Raw genomic sequence first — 23,105 nt, forward strand, 5'->3', positions numbered from 1 at the left:
TGAGGTTAAAATAGACATCAAACATTTCAGAACCTAAACTAGTGCCACATTCACTTCGAAAATATTTGTCATTACCATATAAATCGTCACAGTTCGTTACAAGTGAACTCGTGGCAACACTGTCGAATTTGTCGTTTGGAAGCCTACTATCTACCTTGCAGTGATGCCAATTTGCCAGTAATTACTGCATTTGCGAGTAATCAGAAACTAAAATGCAGTAATAAAGATATGCAAGGAATTTGTAAGGACTTTCGATATTCTTCAAGGATTTTGGATACCTCTCTTTATATTGATATATTTAGTGAGAGAGAGAGAGAGGGAAAGAGAAACAGTCAATTGAATAGAATAATTACATCGGCGACAGGTTGGTATGCATTATGTACAATTCCCATTGTCAACACTGCTGCCTTGTTCTGTTTGTCTATGTGATCCTCGAGTGTTTACTGTTTCCCTCCACTTTGTGTTGACATAGTTTGGTTTGTGATATTTATTGAAAATAGTGAATTTGTTAGTGTGTTTGGTTTATATATAGTTAAATAATAGATAGAAACTACTAATGGTGCTTTACTGTTGGGTTTGCAAGCAATCCCAATGTTCTAACGAAAAATTGACCTTACACAGGTGAGTGAATACAGGTTTTTGCTCATAGGCGTCACAATGAGTTTCGAATTGCTATAGATAGGTACTTCAAAATGAAATCGAAATTCATTTTGCATGGCACGCAGTGAAATGCAATGTTTTCAGATGAAAACATTTTAAATATACAAATTCTAATAATTTCTATCTACACGTATTAATGAATAAAGAGCAAAAATTTTCAGATTTCCAACTGATGCCAATGAAAGAGCAGTTTGGTTTGAGAATTTGGGATTGAAGCAATGCCCCGAAAATACTCTAAAGTATGCAAGAATTTGTTTCGTTCATTTTGAGGGAGAAGCGTTTGAAGTGAAACCCAGTGGAAAAATATTCCTGAAAAAAGGTGCCCGTCCTTTGTCTTTCAATCAAGAGTATATTCCTCCAACTTCAAGGTATAGTGGTTGCGTGGAAGATCGCTATTCTATCTTTCTCAGAAGATAGAAGAGCGAACGATGCCATTTGCTACATAACATCAATCAACCTTGTTCTTTGTAACTGCTTTTTGTGTAGCAATAAAAACATTTATTATTATTATTATTATTAGTAATCATTCAACAGTTATCATTTTCTGACAATATTTTTTTCTTAACATAAATTAACTTTTTTCAGAAAGGATGACTCATCTACAGATTCAACAGATACAGCTTCAGAAAACAATTTTTTGGAAGTTGACAAGTCAAATGATGGCCCTCTACTAAAGAGTTGAGATCAATTCAGGTGGTGTAACATGATTGAGGCTCATTTTTATAACTATTTCTGCTCCTGGTATTGTGCTAATAATCAAATAATGATCTTTTATGCTCACGGAATTTTGTACTCTTAGTGCTAAAAAAAATATCAAAGGAAAACTGAATTGGTTCCAATGTTTCCTGTGGCATTTTGAAACTAATAGTGTTTTTCATTCAGAAATTGGCCCAATCTAAGCATTCTATAATTTTTAGAATAAGAAGCAATGTGCAGACTCATCAGACCGAAATATCTCATACTCTGATTCCAGAAATGGCCACACATTCAAAAGGAGAATATGAAAAATGTATTGATTCCAGCTCAGAAACATTGACTGCATCAGAAACTGAACTAATCCATAACTTAGTCACAGAAAAGGAAACAGACTCGCCCACAAATTTGCAGAAGAGAAAGTAAGTGAAAAATAATCTAACAGAGAAATAGTTTTAAGAAGTTATCACAAGCAATGGGTTAGCTGTATTTGTAAGATAATTTTAACCACAATTCCCAAATCTGTATCCGTCAATAGTAACAATATGCGTTCAATAATAATAATAATGATTTCAGTTCATTTTGATATTTTAGGCCAGTATTTTTCTGCTTGTCATTTCAATGTAAATTAATTATTGTTGATATTTGCAGTCTAATCTTATAGTTTTCCAGAATATTCAGAATTCATGTTCTTTGACATGTGCATGCTTGTGAATACAAATAACAGATTGAACATTATTATTATTATTATTCTTTATTAATCCCAAGGAATCTGAACGATGTTCATACTAGGGAAATAATACTAAATTAATAAACTTCAATATAACAATTCAAAAAAGAAATGAATAGTTTTTAAAAAAAAACTGAATTTTATTTATATTCATTTCAGAGCTCCTAATGACCTAGCTACCAGTGATTTTTCAACTCCTCGTAAGGTCAGAAGAAATCTGAAAACAATGAAAAAAATCTTGACAGGCCAGAAAACTAAAACTAGAACTCAACAACAGTCAGTGCGGAGACTGCGGTCCAAGGTGACAAACTTGAATTCACTGATAAACCATTTGGTCCGTGAAGATTGTTAAAGTGCATTGAGAGTGAGTTAATAAGGTTTCAATCCATTTCACCATCACAACAAATTGTATGAAAATTATAGATTTTTGTCTTTGCCGAGCAGAAAATATGATAATGATAATGAAATAGTCATCTTTGATGTCATAAGGAAGTGATTGAAAAATTTTTGGTGCTATAATAATATATGTAACGCATTATGGGATATATTGGGTTTTGTGTTTATTTTTTCTATACACTTCATTTCAAGTAGCATTATGGGTACAGTTTAAACATTTACAAAAACTCCTTTTTTTCCACTAACTCTACAATTTTTATTTTGTTTATCATCTCAACAATCTGTGAAGGAATTGAAACAAAAGTTTTCTTTTATGAATAATCGACTCATTCTGAGAAGTTGAAAGTTCCAGCAACTTACTATTTTATGTTCTTTTGAATTCATACATACTCGATTATGACAAATCATGTGATAACAACTTTTTGATCTTCAAAGATATCTAGCATATTTTTTGTTGCAGGCTTCTATGTCAGAGTCAACATCTGAACTTTTCAAAAGGATGCTTAAGGGTCCCACAACTCAAAAATATATACCAGCACTTAGATCATTTGCTCTAACTCTGAGCTTTTATTCTACTAAGGCATTTAATTATGTTAGGACGACATTCAATAATTCTTTACCGCACCCAACAACTTTATCAAAATGGTACCAATCAGTTGATGGTGCTCCTGGGTGGACAAAAGAAGCGTTAACAGCATTGAAACTGAAAGTTGATGCAGCTAAACAAAAAAAAGTGATATTATTTGTAATTTAACTTTTGATTAAATGTCCATTCGAAAACAAGTTGAATGGACTGGCAAAAAGTTTTGTGGGTATGTAGATATTGGTACTGATTTGGATAGCGATCAACTTCCTGAAGCTGAAGAAGTGTTGGTGTTTATGCTAGTTTGTTTGAACAGTTGTTGGAAAATACCTGTCGGATATTTTCTCTTAGATGGTCTTTCTGGATCTGACAAAGCTGGTCTTGTTAAGAAATGTTTAGAGTTGGTTGATGAAACTGGGGTAATTGTGTCCTCTATAACATTTGATGGTACTGCAGCCAATTTCAGGATGGCTTCAATTCTGGGAGCAGATTTCATTGTTTCACTAATGATAACTCATTTCAATCATCCTGTTACGAAGGAAAAGGTACATTTATTTCTAGATCCATGTCATATGATGAAATTGGTAAGAAATTGTTTGGAATCTCATAAGAACTTGCAAGACCCTGATAAAAATCAAGTGAGTTGGGATTATTTTGACAAATTAGTTAACATTCAATATAATGAGGGGTTACATGCTGCAACAAAACTGCGAAAACGTCACATACTGTGGACTAGAGAAAAAATGAAAGTCAAAATCGCCACACAAACGCTAAGTAAAAGTGTAGCAGATTCTTTAATATGTCTATGTAAAGATTTATTACTGCCTGAATTCCAAGGAGCGGAAGCAACTGCATTGTTCGTTCAGAACTTATGATTATCGAGAAATGGAAAAAATAAGGGATGCGTTTAATAAATCTTTGAAAAAGACAACTGGAGATTCAGCAAAAAAGAAGTATTTATATCATGATAATTTGTTGTTCATGTTGGGTATTTTAATAAAAGATGATACTGAATCTAGCTTGGCAGAGGATGCTTCTCTAGTTACTGAAGGTGATGGTGCTTCTGAAGAAACACAAACAGAAGGAGGAGAGCTTTCGCAAGAACCAAAAAATGATAAGGTTATAGAAGGCCAACGAATGAAACAACGAAATAAAAGAGCAAAGACATTGACTGATGCTGATTTTTGATAGAGCTCTAATCAAAGCATTAGAAATGTCGGAGCCAAAAGAACCTCCTCCAGGCGAAGATGAGTTATTTTTCAAATCGTTGTTACCAACTGTAAGAACAATGAACGTGAATGAAAAATTGGAATTTCGTATGGATGTTCTCAGTATAGTTCAGAAAATAAGACAAAAAAAAACTGAATCAACAGCATCATCATCCGACTTTCGCGTCGCCACAGTCATCACATCATTCATCTACACCGCATTCAAATTATGATTCGTCTTCTCCCCAGTATGTCTATCCAAGCACATTAGGATATGGTGTTTTTCCTCAGCAAAGATACACGCAACTTCGTAGCCCTAATGATGTGTTGGAATAATTACATAATGTACTATGTGGTTTAGAAAATAAAACAATATTCAACTCGTACCTTGATGTTACTGCTATAATTTCGGTTGGAGGTACACATTCTCTCATTCGTGTATCTTGAAGACATATAGATTCTTTTAATCGGTTGAGTAAATAATCAAACGTATCTGTGCTAATGCAAAAATAATTGAAGAACTTTAGAGGATTTTCTCTCAGCTTTTCAAATAATGTATAAAACGCCCCTTCTACATATCTGACGCTCAAAATTGGATGGACCCAATATTGCCTTTGAATCTTGATAGCTTGACTTCTTCGGCGCCTACGTAAACGCGTACGAAGTTCACAGCAACAACTGGCTAAAATCAATTTGGCAACATGTAGTATATGATTTGAATAAGTTTCGTACAATATACCGTGTAGTGGGCGAGCACACAGCAGATGCTGCGCGATATATCGCGCGCAGCAAATCGTACCGTTACCGTCGTGTGGGCCACCAGCCTTACGCTAGTTGCACACACACCGATTTTGAACGGCCAGTTGCTTTGTTGTCGTAATTAGCACGCAATACCAAAACGAAGTTAATGCGTAGTAACTACAATTTCACCAAGCATTCGAGACTGGAATGGTCGGTAAAAAACCGGTGAGCCATTATACAACCCACGGTGGTAGCTCAACAGAGTTTAATAAAAGCAACTGATTGCTTCCTGAGGCCTTTCGCTAGTTGCATACACACCCATTTTGGACGGCCAGTATAAAATCGGCCGATATTTTATTGGTAGCGGGTGCTTGCACACTCACCGGAGTTTCATCGGTAAAACTATCAGTAGCTTTGTTGTCGAAATTAGCACGCCCTATCAAAACGAAGTTAATGCGTAGTAACTACAATTTCACAGAGCATTCAAGACTGGAATGGTCGGTAAAAACCGGTGAGTATGCAAGAGTGTATTCAGTCATGTACGCCACTACTTCCCGATACTGCCGGCAATATAGTGGCAGTGGACGGCTGCTCACCGGTATTTTACCGGCGACGATCATCGGTCGGCGTGTGTGCCAGGTCCCGTTCCCACATGTGGTTCACTATTGAAATTTGGACGACCAGTACAAAGTCGGCCGTCGGTGTGTGTCCGACTAGCGACCATTCCAGTCTCGAATGCTCGGTGAAATTGTAGTTACTACGCATTAACTGCGTTCTGGTAGTGCGTGCTAATTACGACAACAAAGCACGGCACCGTTTGCAGGCCACGGGCAGTCACGTTTGCCGCCGCGACCAGTAGTCCAACAGCAAAAGTAATAGTTTTTTGGTTCAATATTTGGAAGAGATTGTAGAGTACATGATCTGAATAAGAATCGGGGTATAGATGGAAAATTCCACAAGAAGTACGAGACATATAGATTATATCCAGAAAAAATTTTTGAGTATACCAGAATAAGTATTGGAACCTTCTATTATATTCATATGAATATTCAACCAGAACTGGAGAAAGAATTTAATGCAAATAGAATTTTAAATGCCGCCGAAAAATTGTTTTTGACATTAAGTTATGTAATTACCTATCAATGAATATCCATCTATATTAATCTACATTACGTATTTATCTATATACTCATGTATAAAGGTGATATTTGATTACCAGATCATATTTCGTAGAATTAGCAATAGTATCCATCAGTATGAACATTTTTCCCAAGAAAGTTATGGTCGCAAACGGATTTTTTTATAACTAAATTTGTTAATTGAATGTTACCCTGTAAATTAATATTTCATGAAATAAAAACACTTTCAGATAATTAAGTTATTCATTGCAAAAACCTAAATTATATGACAGTAATTTTTCGTACAACTAAAAACAACTTCTGTAATTGACGGTAGAATGAATAATGAATTCCTAACTTTGTTTTTTTCAATTATTATTTCTTCTCACAATATCTTCTTCGACTCCGTGGCTCGCGCCATACAGATTCATGCATTTGTTTTGCTCGCCGGCCGCGCCGCAAGTCGCCCACGCGTTTCGCTCGGTACATTTTGCCGGTCGCTTCGCCGGTCGTCGTTGCGCGTGGCTTCATAAGTACACTGCTATGCGTTTATTTCAGTCGTTAGACGCTTCGTTGTTCGCATCGCGCGAATATTCGCATCGGCGAATGTCCCGTGGCCAGGCTGTTATACAATGAATTGGGCGAATTTTGGATATGCGTTTGGTTGATACCTTGTTTACCAGATGGAGCGATGACAAATTGTTCGTTCGCTTCAACTTGGTTAGAGAAATGATACTCTGAGAGAAATTAAATTTTTATTTATGGAATATCATCAACTTCAAGTTGATGATGGCTACTTCCTTGCACTGACGAAAGGCCAAATAGCCCGAAACCGGTCTGCAGGTGTGCCCGTTTCTATAACTGAAAATTGATTCAAGGAGTTCTATCGCCAACAGCATATGCAGGAAATACTACTGGGAAGATTCCTGCACTGACACCTGTTGGATATAATCCAACACCATTCGTGGTATTTAGCCAGGGGAATAGTTGTTTTCTGATAGGTGTTAGTCTATTACTCTGAAGTGTATGTAAGTCAAGACTGGCCTGAACAAATTGTTCTTTCAGTTTATTTCATGTTTATCATTTTCATTTATTGTATTATCGATGTGAATTTGGTTTCGTTCTCTTGGCCAATGGCATTCAAAGTTCACGTGAATTAAAGCATTTGAATTGCAGTCTCGAACAATTCAGTCATGAAGATATCAATGTGTCAGTGCGAGAATTCAATCGCTATTTGAGAGACAGCTATCATTAACATAGGTAACTGGTTTTCGAAAAGAGTTTCAATGCAATATCAATGGCTGGTCTGAAAATGACACCTTGAAAAGTCAAATCTCAATAATTCAAATTCTGAATATTAGAGTTCGTGAAAGAATAACTAGATACCTCAATAATTGATAAAAATATATTGGAAATAGAAGCAAAAGGTATTCAGGTTGAATCACACCAGGAGTCGTTCTGTGTAGATACCAAAAACTTGAAAAATTCGTATCCAGGTGATAGGTAAAATTGGAACTCGTGATTTGAAAGGGATACGATGAGAACACCAGAGCTGAAGCACTGTTATCGAAACACGCATATTCGTGCTGTTTTGTATGATGAATCAACTCATGGGAAATTTATAAGTTTTTTATTTTCGTTATCTCTTTACATAAATCCAACAATGATATTCTATGTTGTCTTTCAATGTTTTTTGAGAGATTTATTCCATTAGTTTTCATTTAAAACTGAGGGTTTCTTTTTATTATTTCTGTGAGGTGGATTTAAATAAAAGTGTATAGTGACCTTTTTAAACTAACAGCAGAAAGTATTTGCATATCTATATCAATCCAGTTATATTACACTGAATGTGAAGTTGAGCTTCCCACATTACATTAATGAAAACCATACCCAACTCTGTCAAACAGGTTTTGAGATTGGCACACAAACACACAGAAAAACAAATAAGCAGAAAAAAGTCTGAAAATCATTATTTTGGGTTCTATTGCAATAATAAAGCCACTCGATGGTAATTGTTCTCTGATATTTTCTTTCACCGATAGATATTCATCGACTCATTATATAAATTGATATTGATTTAGGTAAATTCAGAAGTTACCACTGCAGTTGAAATTTGTTGTGAAGTTCAGAAGGAATAGAAAATTACCTCTTCATAAATGATGAGCCAACCAATTCAGTATACAGTGCGGACTTAAATAGTCCCCTCCTTCTTGAATTTCACCGAAACAAAGTATTATTTCCTATACTTTTTGATAAGAAAGACAATAATGTTGCATTATTCGTCGTCGAGAAAACGCTACCAAATTTTTTTTAATAGAAGAAAAAGTCTTGTGATAACTCGATAATTTTGTTTTTCGACTCAGCCGTTGCTGAGTGATGATCAGTTTTAAGAAATCACCAACAAACGGAAAGTATCATAATTTTCAGCAAAGGTGGATTCTTAAGTCACTGATTGAATTACAGACGCTCATTTGATTTGGTTTATTTCATGCATCTAGGTTTATGTTATAAAATCCTGATAATCCTCTCGTATGTGGGCCATTCTACAACCCACGGTTGTAGCTCAACAGAGTCTAATAAAAGCAATTACTTGTTTCCTGAGGCCTGACGAGATGGTCAACCTGTCGGAAATAAACAGAAATACTAACGACTTAGGAAATTCAGTGGCTAGAAGCCCCTGGAGAAATGGAATACGTTCACGATGTTCGCAAGCAACATCAGTGAATACAGCTTCTAGAAGCCTGTGGAAGTATGCATGTTGAATGTGAATGGAAATGGTAACAAATACTCCAGTGTTGTCAATTTCATTCATGCATACAAGGTTGACAATAATGTTTCTGTTCGACACTAAGCTTTGGCGGAAACATTAACTGCAACTACCGGACTTTATCACTATCCAGGGCAATTGCCATGATGCGGTGAAAAGGGTGGGATAGCTACCATTATCAGGAAAGGTATCGCACATACGCAGATACCTTAGCAATACAGTAATATTGAGCATGTGGATATGAACCTCGCTGATGGTACGCGTGTTTGCAGACAACCAACTGGCCGGATAGACGCTTCGCTCCATTTGATTTGGACGATTTCTTGAATTTTGGCAATAAAGTGCTAGTTGTGGGAGACTTGAACGCCAGGAGGCGTGAGTGAAACTGCCGCAATCAACAGAACTTCAACAGGAGGGCATTTTTGGAATACTCCATGAACCATCTCTCTGTAGAGTAGGGAGGGTGAGTGTAAGCCCACGCACTTAGGCCACATGTGACATCCTCCCGAGGAGTTGTCCTCCTAGGTCATCGTCCATCCTGTCCTTTCCAGGAAGGTGGACAGGTCACTGGGAGACATCTCCTTAATATCGGCAGGTGTAGGCCAAGACTTGCCGAACACACACTTTCTTATTGACCATAACTCCGGGCACTCGCACAGGACATGCCTGACAGTCTCATCTTCCTGTTCACACATCCTGCATAGAGGTGTGTCCACTAGCCCCATAATATGTAGCTGTTTCCTTAGCTAACAGTGGCCAGTCAGAAATCCTACTGTAAGGCGTAGATTTTTCCTGGTCATCGCCAGATATTTCTTCGGCGCCAGCTTCCCAGGGTCGTCCAAGGTGATCCTGGCAAGATTACATCCTTTGATTCCATCCCATCTCTTTAAGAATTGAGCATGGGTGTAACATTTGACTAGTTTCGCAATTGTCGAAGTCATCAGACCGTGGGTGCCACTGGGTCCTAAAATTCTTAGTCCAACCGCTTCCTTGGCTAAAGAGTCGGCAATGCGATTACCTTTACTCTTGTCGTGCCCTTTAACCCACCTCAGGATGATGTTATTATCTACCAAAGCTTTGGCTAAATCTTGGTGACACTCTAGTACTAGCCCTGAGGTAACACGCTGTCTGTTCAAGGCTAATAGTGCTTGTCTGCTATCAGTGCAGATATTCCTTTCTTGGTTATTTCTTTTGTGGCGATTGAGATACTAGCCAGTTCTGTTCGGACCACTTAATCCTTAGGCTTAGTGACCTGGAGTACACTCCACATCCTGAGCCTTCTTTGGTTTTTGAGCCGTCTGTGTTGCCTGCAGCAGAGGTTGCGCAGTGAGCGCTTCCCGCCATAGGCCCAGCCTCAATTGACCCATTCCTACTTCGAGGTTTACACCAGCCGTGCGCAATCGTATCATGACCATTAACGCAACCTCCTTAACGTACAGATCCAGAGGGGTCAGACCCGTGATTAATTCCATTGCCGCGGTTGGTGTTGTTCTCATGGCTCCTCTGATGTTTAAACAGGCCAGTCGCTGTATTTGATATAATTTTTGGATGGCCGTTGCTTGTAGAACTTTCGGTCCCCATGCAATGGCTCCATACGTTAACATAGGTCTTATTATTGCAGTGTAGATCCAGGTGACCACACGGGGTGAAAGACCCCATGCGCGTCCCACTGTCCTTCGACATTGCTCATGAGCCACGTATGCTCTTTTTTCTACTCTGTAGATGAGAGTTCCATGTTAGCTTCTTGTCGAGGATAGTACCAAGGTATTTCAACTCTTCAGATGAGTTTAGTTTGCTTTTGAAGATTTCGGGAAGTTTTAAGCCCGTTAAACTTCTTTTCCTGGTGAAAAGGACCATCTCAGTATTCTTGGGATTGATCGACAGTGAGTGTTCCTTACACCATGTTTCTAATAATTTGAGCCCATCCTGCGCTCTATCGCACAGTGTGTTTACAAATTTGCCGGTCTGCAAGATAACTATGTCATCTGCGTATGCAATTGTGTAGAATCCATTTTTGTTAAGGTGATTAATTAGGGTATCCAGAACTATGTTCCAGAGAAGGGGTGATAAGACCCCTTCCTGTGGACATCCTCTCATGACCAGTCCGTTCACTGTGATGTCTTCTACATTAATACTTATTGCTCTGCTAGGGAGCATCTGGATTATCCATTCTCCTACTATCAGGGGTACATTCCTGGAGTGTAGTTGCTGGGTAATTGTTGGAAAGGTTGTTTTATCAAACGCTTTCTCGATATTTATGAATATACCCAGGGTGGATTCTTTGTTGTCCAATGATCTCTCGATTCTGCCAACCACATGGTGAAGGGCCGAATCAGTAGACCTTCCCGGGGTATATGCATGCTGATTTGGATGAAGTGGGTTGTTAACAAGTACTTCATCTCTTATATACTGCTCACATAGCCTCTCCATGGTTTTTTAGAAAAACGATGTGAGACTAATTGGTCGGAATGCTTTTGGTAGGGTATTAATACCCAAACCTACCTGGTTTGGGTATAAATACTACTCTTACTTCTCTCCACTTACTGGGAATATGCCTCAGAGCTAGAGAGGCTCTTAATATTCCAACTAGGTGCGGCATAAGAGTGTCCAGTCCCCACTGAAGTAGGGCTGGTCTTATACCGTCAGGTCCTAGTGACTTGAAGGGGGAAAAGCCCGATATAGCCCATCCTATTTTGTCCTCATCAATCACTGCACTAGCATATTGCCAGTCGTATTGTGAGGGTGTTGTTGATACATCCATCCAGTTCGTCGTTCCAGGAAAGACATAACCTGGGAAGTGGGTTTCCATAAGAATCTCAGCACTCTCCTGGAGGTTGGCGGCTTTGTCGCCATTTTCCCTCGTCAGGATGCCGATACTCTTATGGTGGTCATTTGAGAGTGCCTTCAGTAGCCTAGAAGCTAGTGGGAAGTCTTCGACTGCCTCACAATAGGCTCTCCAGGCTTCTCTTTGCTTTCGTCTGCAGACTTTTTTGAACTCTCTGAGGTTGGCTTAATATATACCCCAGTCCTCTTCGAGTCTATGAACCATGAAGTGAATAATGAGTTCCCTGATGAGCTCATTCACTACCACTGGAAAGGCTTGTCGCTTATCACGATTGACCTCGTTCACAATGAAGACGTGAGAGACCTGGACCTGGAGAGACAAGTACCAGACCGCTGTTCAATTCTCTTCAGTCTGAATACATCAGTAATTACTGTGGTTGATTGTAAAACCGAGACAATAGGCTTACGGTATGAGTAAAAAAATACATATATTTTCGAAGGAAAATTAGAGAAATATATAGAGAAAACAACATCGATTGTTGTTCCATGTCTTGCGGTAGGCTTATTTTGGTTATTATTCATTTGTAGTTCCAATTTATCTTCTAGAAAGTGTACCACAAGTTGTCCATCTTCGGACACGAAATTAACTTTGAATTCTCCTGCCAAAACTCTTGTGCTCAACTTCCGTTCACCTCGCCAGATCACACTTCGTAAAGCTCGTTACGCATTCATCAGTTTACTACCGAAGTCAAGCGCCCGCCTCGCCCGATCACACTTTTCGTAACGCTCTTGTCACGCATTCACCAGCTTATTCCCCCAGCCAAGCGCGCGTAAATGAGTTTCATTTCAAAAATCATCAATTTGACAACCGCTCATACTCATTCCATTCTAGTTTTGAGATAGGAGTTACCTATTACTGATTGAGAAAATTATGATTCAAATCTACGTCGTCGTTGGTTTATAATTAAAAGCAAACCACTGACAAGCATTCAATATTCATAGGGATTTTCGCATTATGCTCTTGAATATTAATCATTGCCACCAAACACGTAGATCCCGACCAATATAAACAAACCTACTATCACCGGTCATTACCAACCTTTAGTGGTCCTGAATCCCTGATTAATTGCCTTGGTGGTTCTTACGGCAGCTCTGTATATCCTCCAGTAAAAGAAAAGCATCACGAACATGGGAATGTAGAAGGAGCCCAGCGCAGAATAAACCACGTAACCCGCCTCGTTAGTGAGCTCACATTTCCAGGGACAATGTGGATTCTCCGTATTCTGTTGGCTGACGTCGTCTTCGGCGGTCTGGAACAAAGAACTCTATGAAAATAAGTGAGTTTTTTCAAAAGGATAAAAACAAATAGTGGAACGGAGATTTCGCAATTTCTGGGAAAGTCACAAAAAGTTTAATCTAACCTTGACTGACTTATTTCTAAAGTGGGATGTAACAAAATGGCAGCACCAGTGGTAGAGTCAGAAACATTTAAGGTATAATTTTATAAATTCAAATCAACAATGTCATGTAATAAATTTCAATACTTTTAATCATAATTCCGGTTTGTTATATTCTGCATTCAAATTGCAGTTGGCTGAATTTTTTTCTCATCTAATCATTTGAAACAACACTTCTAGACAGTAATTATGCCAGTATAAGCAAGTGAACAAAAATTTTGATAGTAGGAAGACAAAATTTGATGATTATCATTGAACTCAAAAATTGTCTTTGAGATTTCTGTGAAAAATATGTCTTGGCACAATCATGTCGCTGAAATTGCAAAGGCTGCTCCTCAAAAGCTTGGAACACTGTTCCGAACGAGAAAACTGTATGTAACTTTTGACGTTTTATGAACCTTCTTTGGAGTATTGTTCTCATGTATGGAGCTTCGCCCTTAAGCATACCCTGAAGCTGCTGGATTCCATTCAGAAAAAAGGCATCCGCCTGATTGGAGACAGGAACATCACATGTAACCTTGGTAGTCAAAAAAAGGTTGGAGATTTGTCTCTCTTTTATAGATACTTTCACGAGAAGTGCTCAAGTGACTTGGCACATTTGATTCTACCAAGAGCGGTACATATTAGTAACACGCGACGAACTGTAACTGCTCATCGTTTTGAGGTTCAACTCAGTACACCTCGAATTTCACTGTTTGAGAACTCTTCAATTTGAAAGAAACTTTCTGAGAACGTTTTTCCAAATGAATTCATTCTCTAGAGATTTGAATCAAACGTGAATCGCTACTTTCACACAGGCACCGCTCTTAGAGCGCCTTAAAGTATTCCTGAGGTGATTGTGTTTTGTCCTTAAAAAAAATTGGAAAATTCTTCCTTTTGGTAGTATGTATTACATCAATATGAGAATTATACAACCTTGTTGTACTATGATGATGCAATTTAGAATTTTTCAATAATTGAATATTACTTTTCAGGAGATTTTCAGACGATTTAAATACGAATTCAGCTCTTTCAAAGAGTGTATACCTTACATTAGTCAAAACTCAGAATTTCTATGATTCCGCAATAATCTGATAGAAACATTACTGAATTTTGTTTGGGAAGTGACAAGAAGATTTAGTGGAACGCGGTTTTTCAGTTCGTGTTCATAACAACTCTTTCCGTACCTATATCGTTCTCTAGTGGATTTTGGTGATGGGCTTTTTCAAGTTGATTTTTTTTTGTCAGCAGCTGTCGACTTTTGATCTACGACCTCTACATTTGATTCGGGAATTGATGTTTCCCTACTCTTGATTTCATGTTGATTCCTGGAATATATTAGTTGAGAATCAATTCCACACTTTGTCATAATTGAATCGGCCATCGTTTAGTGTTCCTAGCAACATTTCATAGCTAACATTCGATAAATATACCATCTGATACATCTATTTCACCATTGGAATGACTACAACAAAATTATATATTTGTTCGCTTTCTATACACATTAAACCAGGATATAATTTTTTTGAAAACCAATACTTCGGTAATTCAAATCCTTCAATGTCATAGGTATTTGTGACTTATTGTCCTTTATTCACCTTCATTTACCTTCATTTACCCATGTTCATTTTCAATGAATTCTTATTTTCTTTAGGAACTGAAACAGTGCAAGAATATCTGCAAATGAGAAGCGATTAGTGTGAAACATCAAAAGTTGAAACTGCTCCAAAACTTTAACAATTATTCATCACTACATATTAATTTCGATTTTGAAAATAATTTTGAGATAATTTGTGAGAATGACCTATCACTCTTGAGTTATATAATATATCTAGTGATCTTGAAATGGAAAAGTATTCTTTTATTTATATATCAAAACGTATATAAATAAAAAAATACTTCCATATATAAATATGAAGGTTATTGAGTTTCTTGATATGGATACAGAAATTAATAATAGGACATGGGACTCAAGAAACTGTCAAACCATAGGCACGGGTTTCAGGCTTTCTGGTCCATCATCAGTATGGTGCATCCAAGTGTGAGGATGGGCAACACTTGGTAATCAGAAGGAAAAATACAAATGCATGGAGCCACCAGCAGAAGTCTTCAACTGAAATCACAAATGTGCGGCAGGCACTCACAAGTTATTTCAATATTTCGATAAAATTTATTATCATCTTTAAAGAAAAGCAACAAGAGTTGTTGTACAATATTATATAGTTATTACAAAAGGCTCAACTTACTGATGGTAAGGATGGCCGTTTCGAAAAGAATGTTATTTGAACAATTGAAACATGTCAATACAATAAAACAAGTCACTACAAAGAGATGTACTCTACTCTGGTATAAGGCATATTATTTGAATTAACTTCGTGAAAATCTTTATGTTATAAAATTATAATTTACGGGTAATAGCCATGTGGTTTAAGATTAAAGAGAGAGACAAAGAACAATTGATACTGACAGCTGTTATGTGATCAGGTTGGAAGAAGATGTGTTCGTTTGTTTATGTTGAAACTATGGAACAATAGAGAACAGTTTCGGTGCAAGTGTGATCAAAGTCATCTGCTGTTATATAAGCCTATCAATGAAAAAACCCAATGTCAAATGCATCGACTTTAAATGTAATTAATTGGAAAACACACTTACTAGTTTTTTGGGAAAAACTCTTTGAAGAAGTGTAATTGAATTATTGTTGAATTCTGCCATCGAGGGGTTGAAAATTAATTTCAAAGTAATACAAAATTTATTAGGAATTATATTTATAAAATTTCTGAATTGTTACTGGTTTGAACATCATGAAATTTCTCATCAATATCTAATAGAAAGGCATGAATATCACTGAAGTGATTAATTTCTGATCTTCTATTGAGGCAGTTATTCGATCGAAATATAAATGACATTCCCAAAAATACTCTTTTAGATGTATTTCTGTCAAACGCTAAAATTTTTGTTGAATCATAGTACATTTTATGACCTTCTTTGAGAACATGATTACTGAGAACACATCTCTTAGGCTGTAATCTACTATCACTTTTGTGTGAACTGATTCTATATTCAGGTAATATTGACGTTGGACCAATATATTGATAATTTCAGTTAATACACGGTATGGAATAGATCGAATAAATATGACTGCAGTTTTTTCCCAACACCAAATCGTTATTTTCTAACACCTCGACACGTATTTCGATTACCAAGTGATCACCTTCAAATCTTCTCCTTTGTTTTCAATAATACATATTTCACTTTCAATAGTAAAATTCATAAACAAATGTTTGGTACTTAAATGTGAGCCAAGGTCAACCCTATTTTGGCAGCATATGTCATGGATGACCTGCTAGATTCAGTACTTCTTTGGTACTTCTTTTAAATTCCTTTTCTATGAAAAAATATGTTGATGATATTATCACTTTCCTTTCTCAAGATGCAATATCGGAAATTGTGAACATATTTGATAGTTATGACCCGTACATACAGTTAATCATCGAAACTGAAAATAATGAGCAATGGGTTCTTTTTCTTAACACTATATTTATCAGAACACCAGATGGTATTCTATTGATAAATTGGTTTCGCAAGCCAATCAGATCTAGTAGGTTTCTGAACTATTGGTCGTACCATAAGCAGTCGACGAAAATCAATTTGGTCAAGCAAATGAAGAAGCGCATTTTGCAGACTTCCGATTCCTCTTTTCATTAAAAGAAACTTCAATATATTATTTCAATTACTTACCAATAACTCGTATCTAGATACTCTTCTGAAGAAGATCTTATTCCGTACGTCAACCATTGAAGTTCAAATCAATAATAATAACCAGTTGGATAGAATTCCTTCACAGTCTGACGATATCACAATTGGGACTAATCAATATCCAGTTCCTATACTTTTCACTTCTTCGCCATGCAATGAGACATCTGAGTTATGCAGAATTTTCAAAATTTTAAATGTAAAAATAGCTTTCAGAACTATATCAACCATTAGTAAATTGTTTTCAAAACTCAAGGGTGAAACTCCTATGAATTTTTAGTCTCAATTGATATTGATATTCCATACCATATATCGACTGGAATAATGACTATATTGCTCAAACGTCAAGATTACTCAAAGATAAACTCAGTACACACAAAAGTGATAGTAGATTACATCCTGAGAGATGTGCTCTCGATACTTATATTCTCAAAGAAGGTCATGGACTGTAATTCAACAAAAATTTTAGCGATTGAAGAAAATTACAATCAAATAACTACCTTGATAAAAGACCACCTCAGTGGAATCTATGCCTTTTTATAAGATATTGATAAAAATATACATGATTTTCGAACCAGTAACATTTCAGAAATTTCATTCATTCACTTCATAATTAATTTTTAAATACTTCGAAATGAATTTCTAACCTCCCTATGGCAGAATTTCACATTAATTTAATTGCACTCCTCCATTGAGTTTTTCCACAAAATTGTTAAAGGTGTTTTTCAATCAATCACATTTAAAATTGATGCATTTGACATTAGGTTTCCTCACTGATAGATTTGTATAACACCAGATGACTCTGATCACACTTGCACCAAAACTAACTGTTTTCTATTGTTCCATAGTTTCAACATAGACAAACGAACCGTTATCAAACTTAATCACATGAAAGCTGTCACTGTCAATTGTTCTTTGTCGCTCTCTTTTGTCTTCAACCACATGGCTTCTACCGGTAAAATATAATTTTAAAACAACGATTTTCATTGAGTAAATCAAAATTATCTTCTTTATACCAGTGAGGAGTCAACCTTATTCGATGTAGTGACTTGTGTTAGGAATGCCTCACTGGCTAACAACGATATTGAAACACTTATAACACCACCAACTTTATAACATTTATTAGTCTATTCAACAACAATGTCAGTTTCAGACTGCCCCACTTAAACATATTTCAACACACAAAGGAATGTATCATCCTCTTATGTAAACTTATCAGGTGATATTCAGGGCTGTCCCATCCAGTACTCCCAACAAGATAATGTCCAGGGCTGTCCAGAGCTCTGATCCTAACGCACTCCCTAACATTCGGCCATCCTGCTACCCCATTTGGCCTCAAATGGGTTCAAACACCCATCAGAACAATCTGTAACAAACTTTCCAATGAAAACCTATATAAACAATATATTTTGTATATGTGTATGTGTCATAACTTAGTTTATTCCCTAAGTTATTATGTCCGTTGGTTTAATCCCCAACTTTTGTATATGTATGTGTGTATGTGTCATAACTTAGTTTAATCCCTAAGTTATGCATGTCTGTTGGTTTAATCCCCAACTTCTGTATGTGTCTGTTGGTTTAATCCCCAACTTCAACTCCCAGTCATGAATTTAGTTTAATCCCTAAATTATGACTGTTTTTTTTTTGTAACTCAGTTTAATCCCTGAGTTATCATTGCCGGTTGGTTTAATCCCCAACTTCAACTCCTAATCATGAATTTAGTTTCAATCCCTAAATTATGACTGGATTTTCACTCACTAATTGTCGTCTCTCACTGTGAACGGTTTGAGATGTTCCACACCGATGACTCCCTCATAACGGTTTGCGTTTTGGCACCTTTCTGACCCTAATTCTTCACATACTTTATATCTATCATTTCCTAAATTCTGTTTTATCTTGAATGGCCCTTTATATTTTTCGACTAATTTCTTACTGTTTCCATCATTTTTGAAATTAGTTACTTTTACGAGCACCAAATCTCCTCTTTTGTAAACCGGAGCTGTTTTTCGTCTCATATTGAAAATTTTATTCTGCCTTTCACGATTTTCCTCCAATCTTTTTGCAACATCCTGCCTCAATTTGGTTACGTCAATCGCTGGGGGTTCGTGGACATGAGTGACGTAGCGGTCATTCCCCAAGTTCAATTGAAACCCAACTAAAACTTCACTTGGTGTCGTCTGTATTGTTTTATTGAAGGTACTGTTGATTGCTAACTGAATTTTAGATATGTTTGTGTCCCAATCTTCTTCCTCCAAATTAGCACTCATTGTTGCGGCAGCGTCTACAATTGTCCTATTGTATCGTTCCACCTGACCATTTGCGCGAGGCATAGCTATAGAGTTTTGATAATGGCGAATACCTTGTTCATCGCAAAAATTTTTAAATTTGTTGGATGAAAATGCTTTGCCTGCATCCGATATTATACGCAGTGGTACTCCAAAAATGGCTATTAATTTACGCAATTCGTTCAGAACCGGGGACGTCTTGGTATTGGGAAGAGCACTCAGAATTGTGAACTTTGTGAACGAGTCGACCATAACAAAAATGTATTTGTTGCCGTTTCTACTTTCAATAAATGGACCAACATGATCAACATGGATTGTATGAAAAGGACGAGGACATTTATGAATGGAAAATAAAAATCCTGGCTTTTTCCCCGTGGGCATTTTATGGTACTGGCAGTGTAAGCAAGACTTAATATATTTTTTTACAAAATGTCGCATTCTAGGGAACCAATATCGTTCCTGCAACCTGTGAAGAGTTTTCTCTACAGAAAAATGTCCCAAATCATCGTGATTAGCCTTTACTATCTGCCATCGACAGTTTTTCGGAACAAGCCAACGCCGACCATACTCAGTAAGCTTGAAAACTTTTCCTGTCCTTAAATCATAATTATAAATAATATCTCTACTTACATCACCTGACTCCAAATTTTCTTTAATTTTCACAATTTCAGGATCTTTGGCTTGAACAGCCGCCAACCAATCACCTTCAGATATTTTCATAATAATATCTGTTTGTATACTTTCGCTAGTTACGCATGGATTGCGACTCAAAGCATCCACGTGAACCATTTGATTTCCCGATTTGTGAATAATTTGAAAATTATATTCCTGTAAAGAGAGGACCCATCTGCCAATGCGTGGGTTTATATTTTTTTTTTCAATTGTTCCACGAACAGCATTACAGTCAGTTCTGATGATAAATTCAGTACCCAATAAATAATGACGAAACTTTTGTAGTACGGACACTATTGCCAACAACTCTAACTCGAATGAATGAAATCTTTTCTCGCTCTCGCTTGTTTGCCGACTATAAAATGACACTGGCTGCTCTCCCTTGTCGGTTATTTGCATCAGAATGCCACCGATTCCGTCTCTACTTGCATCAGTATATACAACGGTTTGACATTTTGCATCAAAAATAATCAAAACGGGTTTATTAATCAAAATATTTTTGAAATCCTCAACAGTTTTTGAATGTGCCTCCGTCCACAGCCATTGACTATTTTTTTTCAACAATTTTGTTAGTATACTAGCTTTTTGTGCAAATTTATCAATGAACTTTTTAAAGTAACTCACCAAACCGAGGAACTGACGTAATTGATGAATATTTTGTGGAGTAGGAAAATTTTGTACAGCTTTTACCTTATTGTTACCAGGACGAATACCTGATTCATCAATTTCATAGCCTAAAAAGAGTATAATGGTTTGTAGAAATGAACATTTGTCCAAATTTAACGTTAAATGATTTTCCTTTAAAATTTGGAAGACATTTTGTAAAGTTTCAATATTTTCTGCCTTAGTTTTAGTTGCAATCAAGATATCATCAAGGTATATTATAATTTTATCAAATCTTAAATTTCCAAAAATTGAATGTATAGCTTTTTGAAAAAATACGGGTGCATTACAAAGGCCAAAGGGCATACGTAAAAACTCGTAATGCCCATCCGGCGTAACAAAAGCTGTTTTTTCTATTGAATCCGGTGCATCTGAAATTAATAGTAGCCAGATTTGAAATCAAGACTTGTGAAAAATCGGCATCCCTTCAATCTATCTATCAAATCTTCTATACAAGGGAGAGGAGATTTTTCTTTAATAGTGATTTTGTTAAGCTCTCTATAGTCGACACACAAACGTTTTTCATTATTTTTCTTATCTACCAACAAAATAGGACTAGCAAACGGAGAACTGCTTTCGCGAATTATTCCTGCTTCTAATAATTCAGACACCAACTTTCTGACTATTGGTTTTTCACTTTGTGCCAACCTATACGGATTTCGTGCAACAACTTTCGGGTGACAAAGTTGAATTTTCATCAAGAACTTTTTAATACCCTTAAGTGATTTGAGAGAAGAAGCTACACAGTCACTATTTTCACGTAACAGGTCGTTTATCTCTTGATCAGAGTGAATCGAAATTTTTAAAATATTTTCAACTTTCTCTAGAGGTTCCTGTGCATAACTGAATGTTAAGTCATTGCCTACTCTTTGGTAACTGATTGCAATGTTTTCAGTAAAATTTCTACCAACTATACACTGACAATCAACTGACAAAGAATTGATAACATAAAATCGACAAAGCAATGTTATCTGATCGATTGTTACAGAAGCCTCGACAATCTCGTCTACCTTTGTAATGTTATCTAAAAAACCTGATAATAATGTAGGAACTGATAGTTTGCACACTTTTAGTCCAAGCTCCTGTGCCAATTCATGTTCCAAAATAGAACAGTCACTACCAAAATCAATAAAAGCCAAAAGGGAAGTGTCATTGATTTTAATTTTTCGATAGAATTTATCTTTATTGGAACTCTCGATCACATTAAGTTTTTGTGGTTTTTCTATGAACTTCTCTGATTTTACCTCGGTCTGTCTTTTTTGTGAGTAACAATCGGCTTCGATATGACCTTTTCTATGACAAAAATTGCACTTCCTTATATTATAACTTCTACACTCGCTTCTTTTGTGTCCCCGTTTATTACAATGAAAGCATTTAATTTGAGTGTTTTGTATTTTTAAATTTTTATCATTCTTCCCAGTAGGTTTTGGCTGTTCTAATTTGATATTTGAAGTATTGTTATATATTTGTTTGTGACTTGGCCCTGACTCAGCATATGTTCTGTCCCTCAAATAACTTGCTAAAAGATTGAGATCTGTAATATTAGCTGCTCTCACAGCCGACGCAACCGTGTCATCCCCGATTGCGCCAACAATGAGTGACACTTTATCAGCATCTGAATAATTCGCTTTCAATGCTTCTATTTTAGCTAGGTGATCGAAATGAAAACTGTACAATGATTCCCCCTCAAATGGTTTGTGATTCGCAACTTCCATAAAAAATTTATGGGTGTTCCTAACAGACTGAAATGTGGTAGAAAGAATTTTTTTCCATTTAGCCCACGAATAATTCGCCCAACCGATTTCCGTTTGAATATAAGTTTGAAACCATTGTAATGCAGTATTTCCAAGTTTACTCAAAGCAATAGTTTTTGTTGTATTATCGTCCCATTTAAAACATGTTGCATGTTGATCCACAATACTTAACCAGTCTCTAACCGAATCAGACTTTGGGTCAAATTCACAAATTGTAGAAACATTTTTCGACTCACCTCTTTCACAAAAATCAAAATAGGTGCTTCTTACCCTGGACCTCCGACCTTTACGTTTACCCGATTTCTCTCTATGTGCTCGTCGTTTGGGTTCACTGCTGCTAGACGACTCTTCAGAACTTGATGAAGATGAAGATTCTGAGGAACTCGACCTCCTACGGCGTTTTGTTGATCGCCGTCCTGCCATCTTCAAACATTCAACGTGGAGCGTAAGAAAAAAAAACGACGTAGATCCCTCTTCTGAGATGTTAGGAATGCCTCACTGGCTAACAACGATATTGAAACACTTATAACACCACCAACTTTATAACATTTATTAGTCTATTCAACAACAATGTCAGTTTCAGACTGCCCCACTTAAACATATTTCAACACACAAAGGAATGTATCATCCTCTTATGTAAACTTATCAGGTGATATTCAGGGCTGTCCCATCCAGTACTCCCAACAAGATAATGTCCAGGGCTGTCCAGAGCTCTGATCCTAACGCACTCCCTAACACTTGTTTCTTTGAAATGAGATGTTTCAATTGTTCAAATGTAACATTATTTTCTACACGATCATTCTCACCAACAGTAAGTTGAACCTTATGTAATAATTAATATAATAATCTATTATCATACATA

General features: G+C 36.6%; 2 protein-coding genes across 2 annotated transcripts in view; one reads left to right on the forward strand and one right to left on the reverse strand.

The window, feature by feature from the left end:
• Positions 1 to 23,105, reverse strand: part of Oamb (Octopamine receptor in mushroom bodies) — a 692,882-nt gene that overhangs the window by 77,617 nt on the left and 592,160 nt on the right. The window contains exon 5 of the mRNA XM_074172398.1: positions 12,780 to 12,990. Coding sequence (XP_074028499.1) covers positions 12,780 to 12,990 — 211 coding nt within the window. The remainder of the gene's footprint in view (positions 1 to 12,779; positions 12,991 to 23,105) is intronic.
• LOC141481203 (uncharacterized) lies at positions 436 to 5,063 on the forward strand. The gene is made up of 5 exons (XM_074172399.1): positions 436 to 621; positions 822 to 1,028; positions 1,246 to 1,775; positions 2,243 to 2,447; positions 2,940 to 5,063. Exons 1-3 carry the CDS (start codon positions 557 to 559, stop codon positions 1,340 to 1,342), a joined length of 369 nt encoding a protein of 122 aa, XP_074028500.1. The 5' UTR covers positions 436 to 556; the 3' UTR covers positions 1,343 to 1,775; positions 2,243 to 2,447; positions 2,940 to 5,063.

The sequence above is a fragment of the Leptinotarsa decemlineata genome, unplaced genomic scaffold (assembly GCF_025532065.1).
Source record: "Leptinotarsa decemlineata unplaced genomic scaffold, Ldec_3_MD MMD2_tig00000090_RagTag_RagTag, whole genome shotgun sequence".
NCBI lineage: Eukaryota > Metazoa > Arthropoda > Insecta > Coleoptera > Chrysomelidae > Leptinotarsa > Leptinotarsa decemlineata.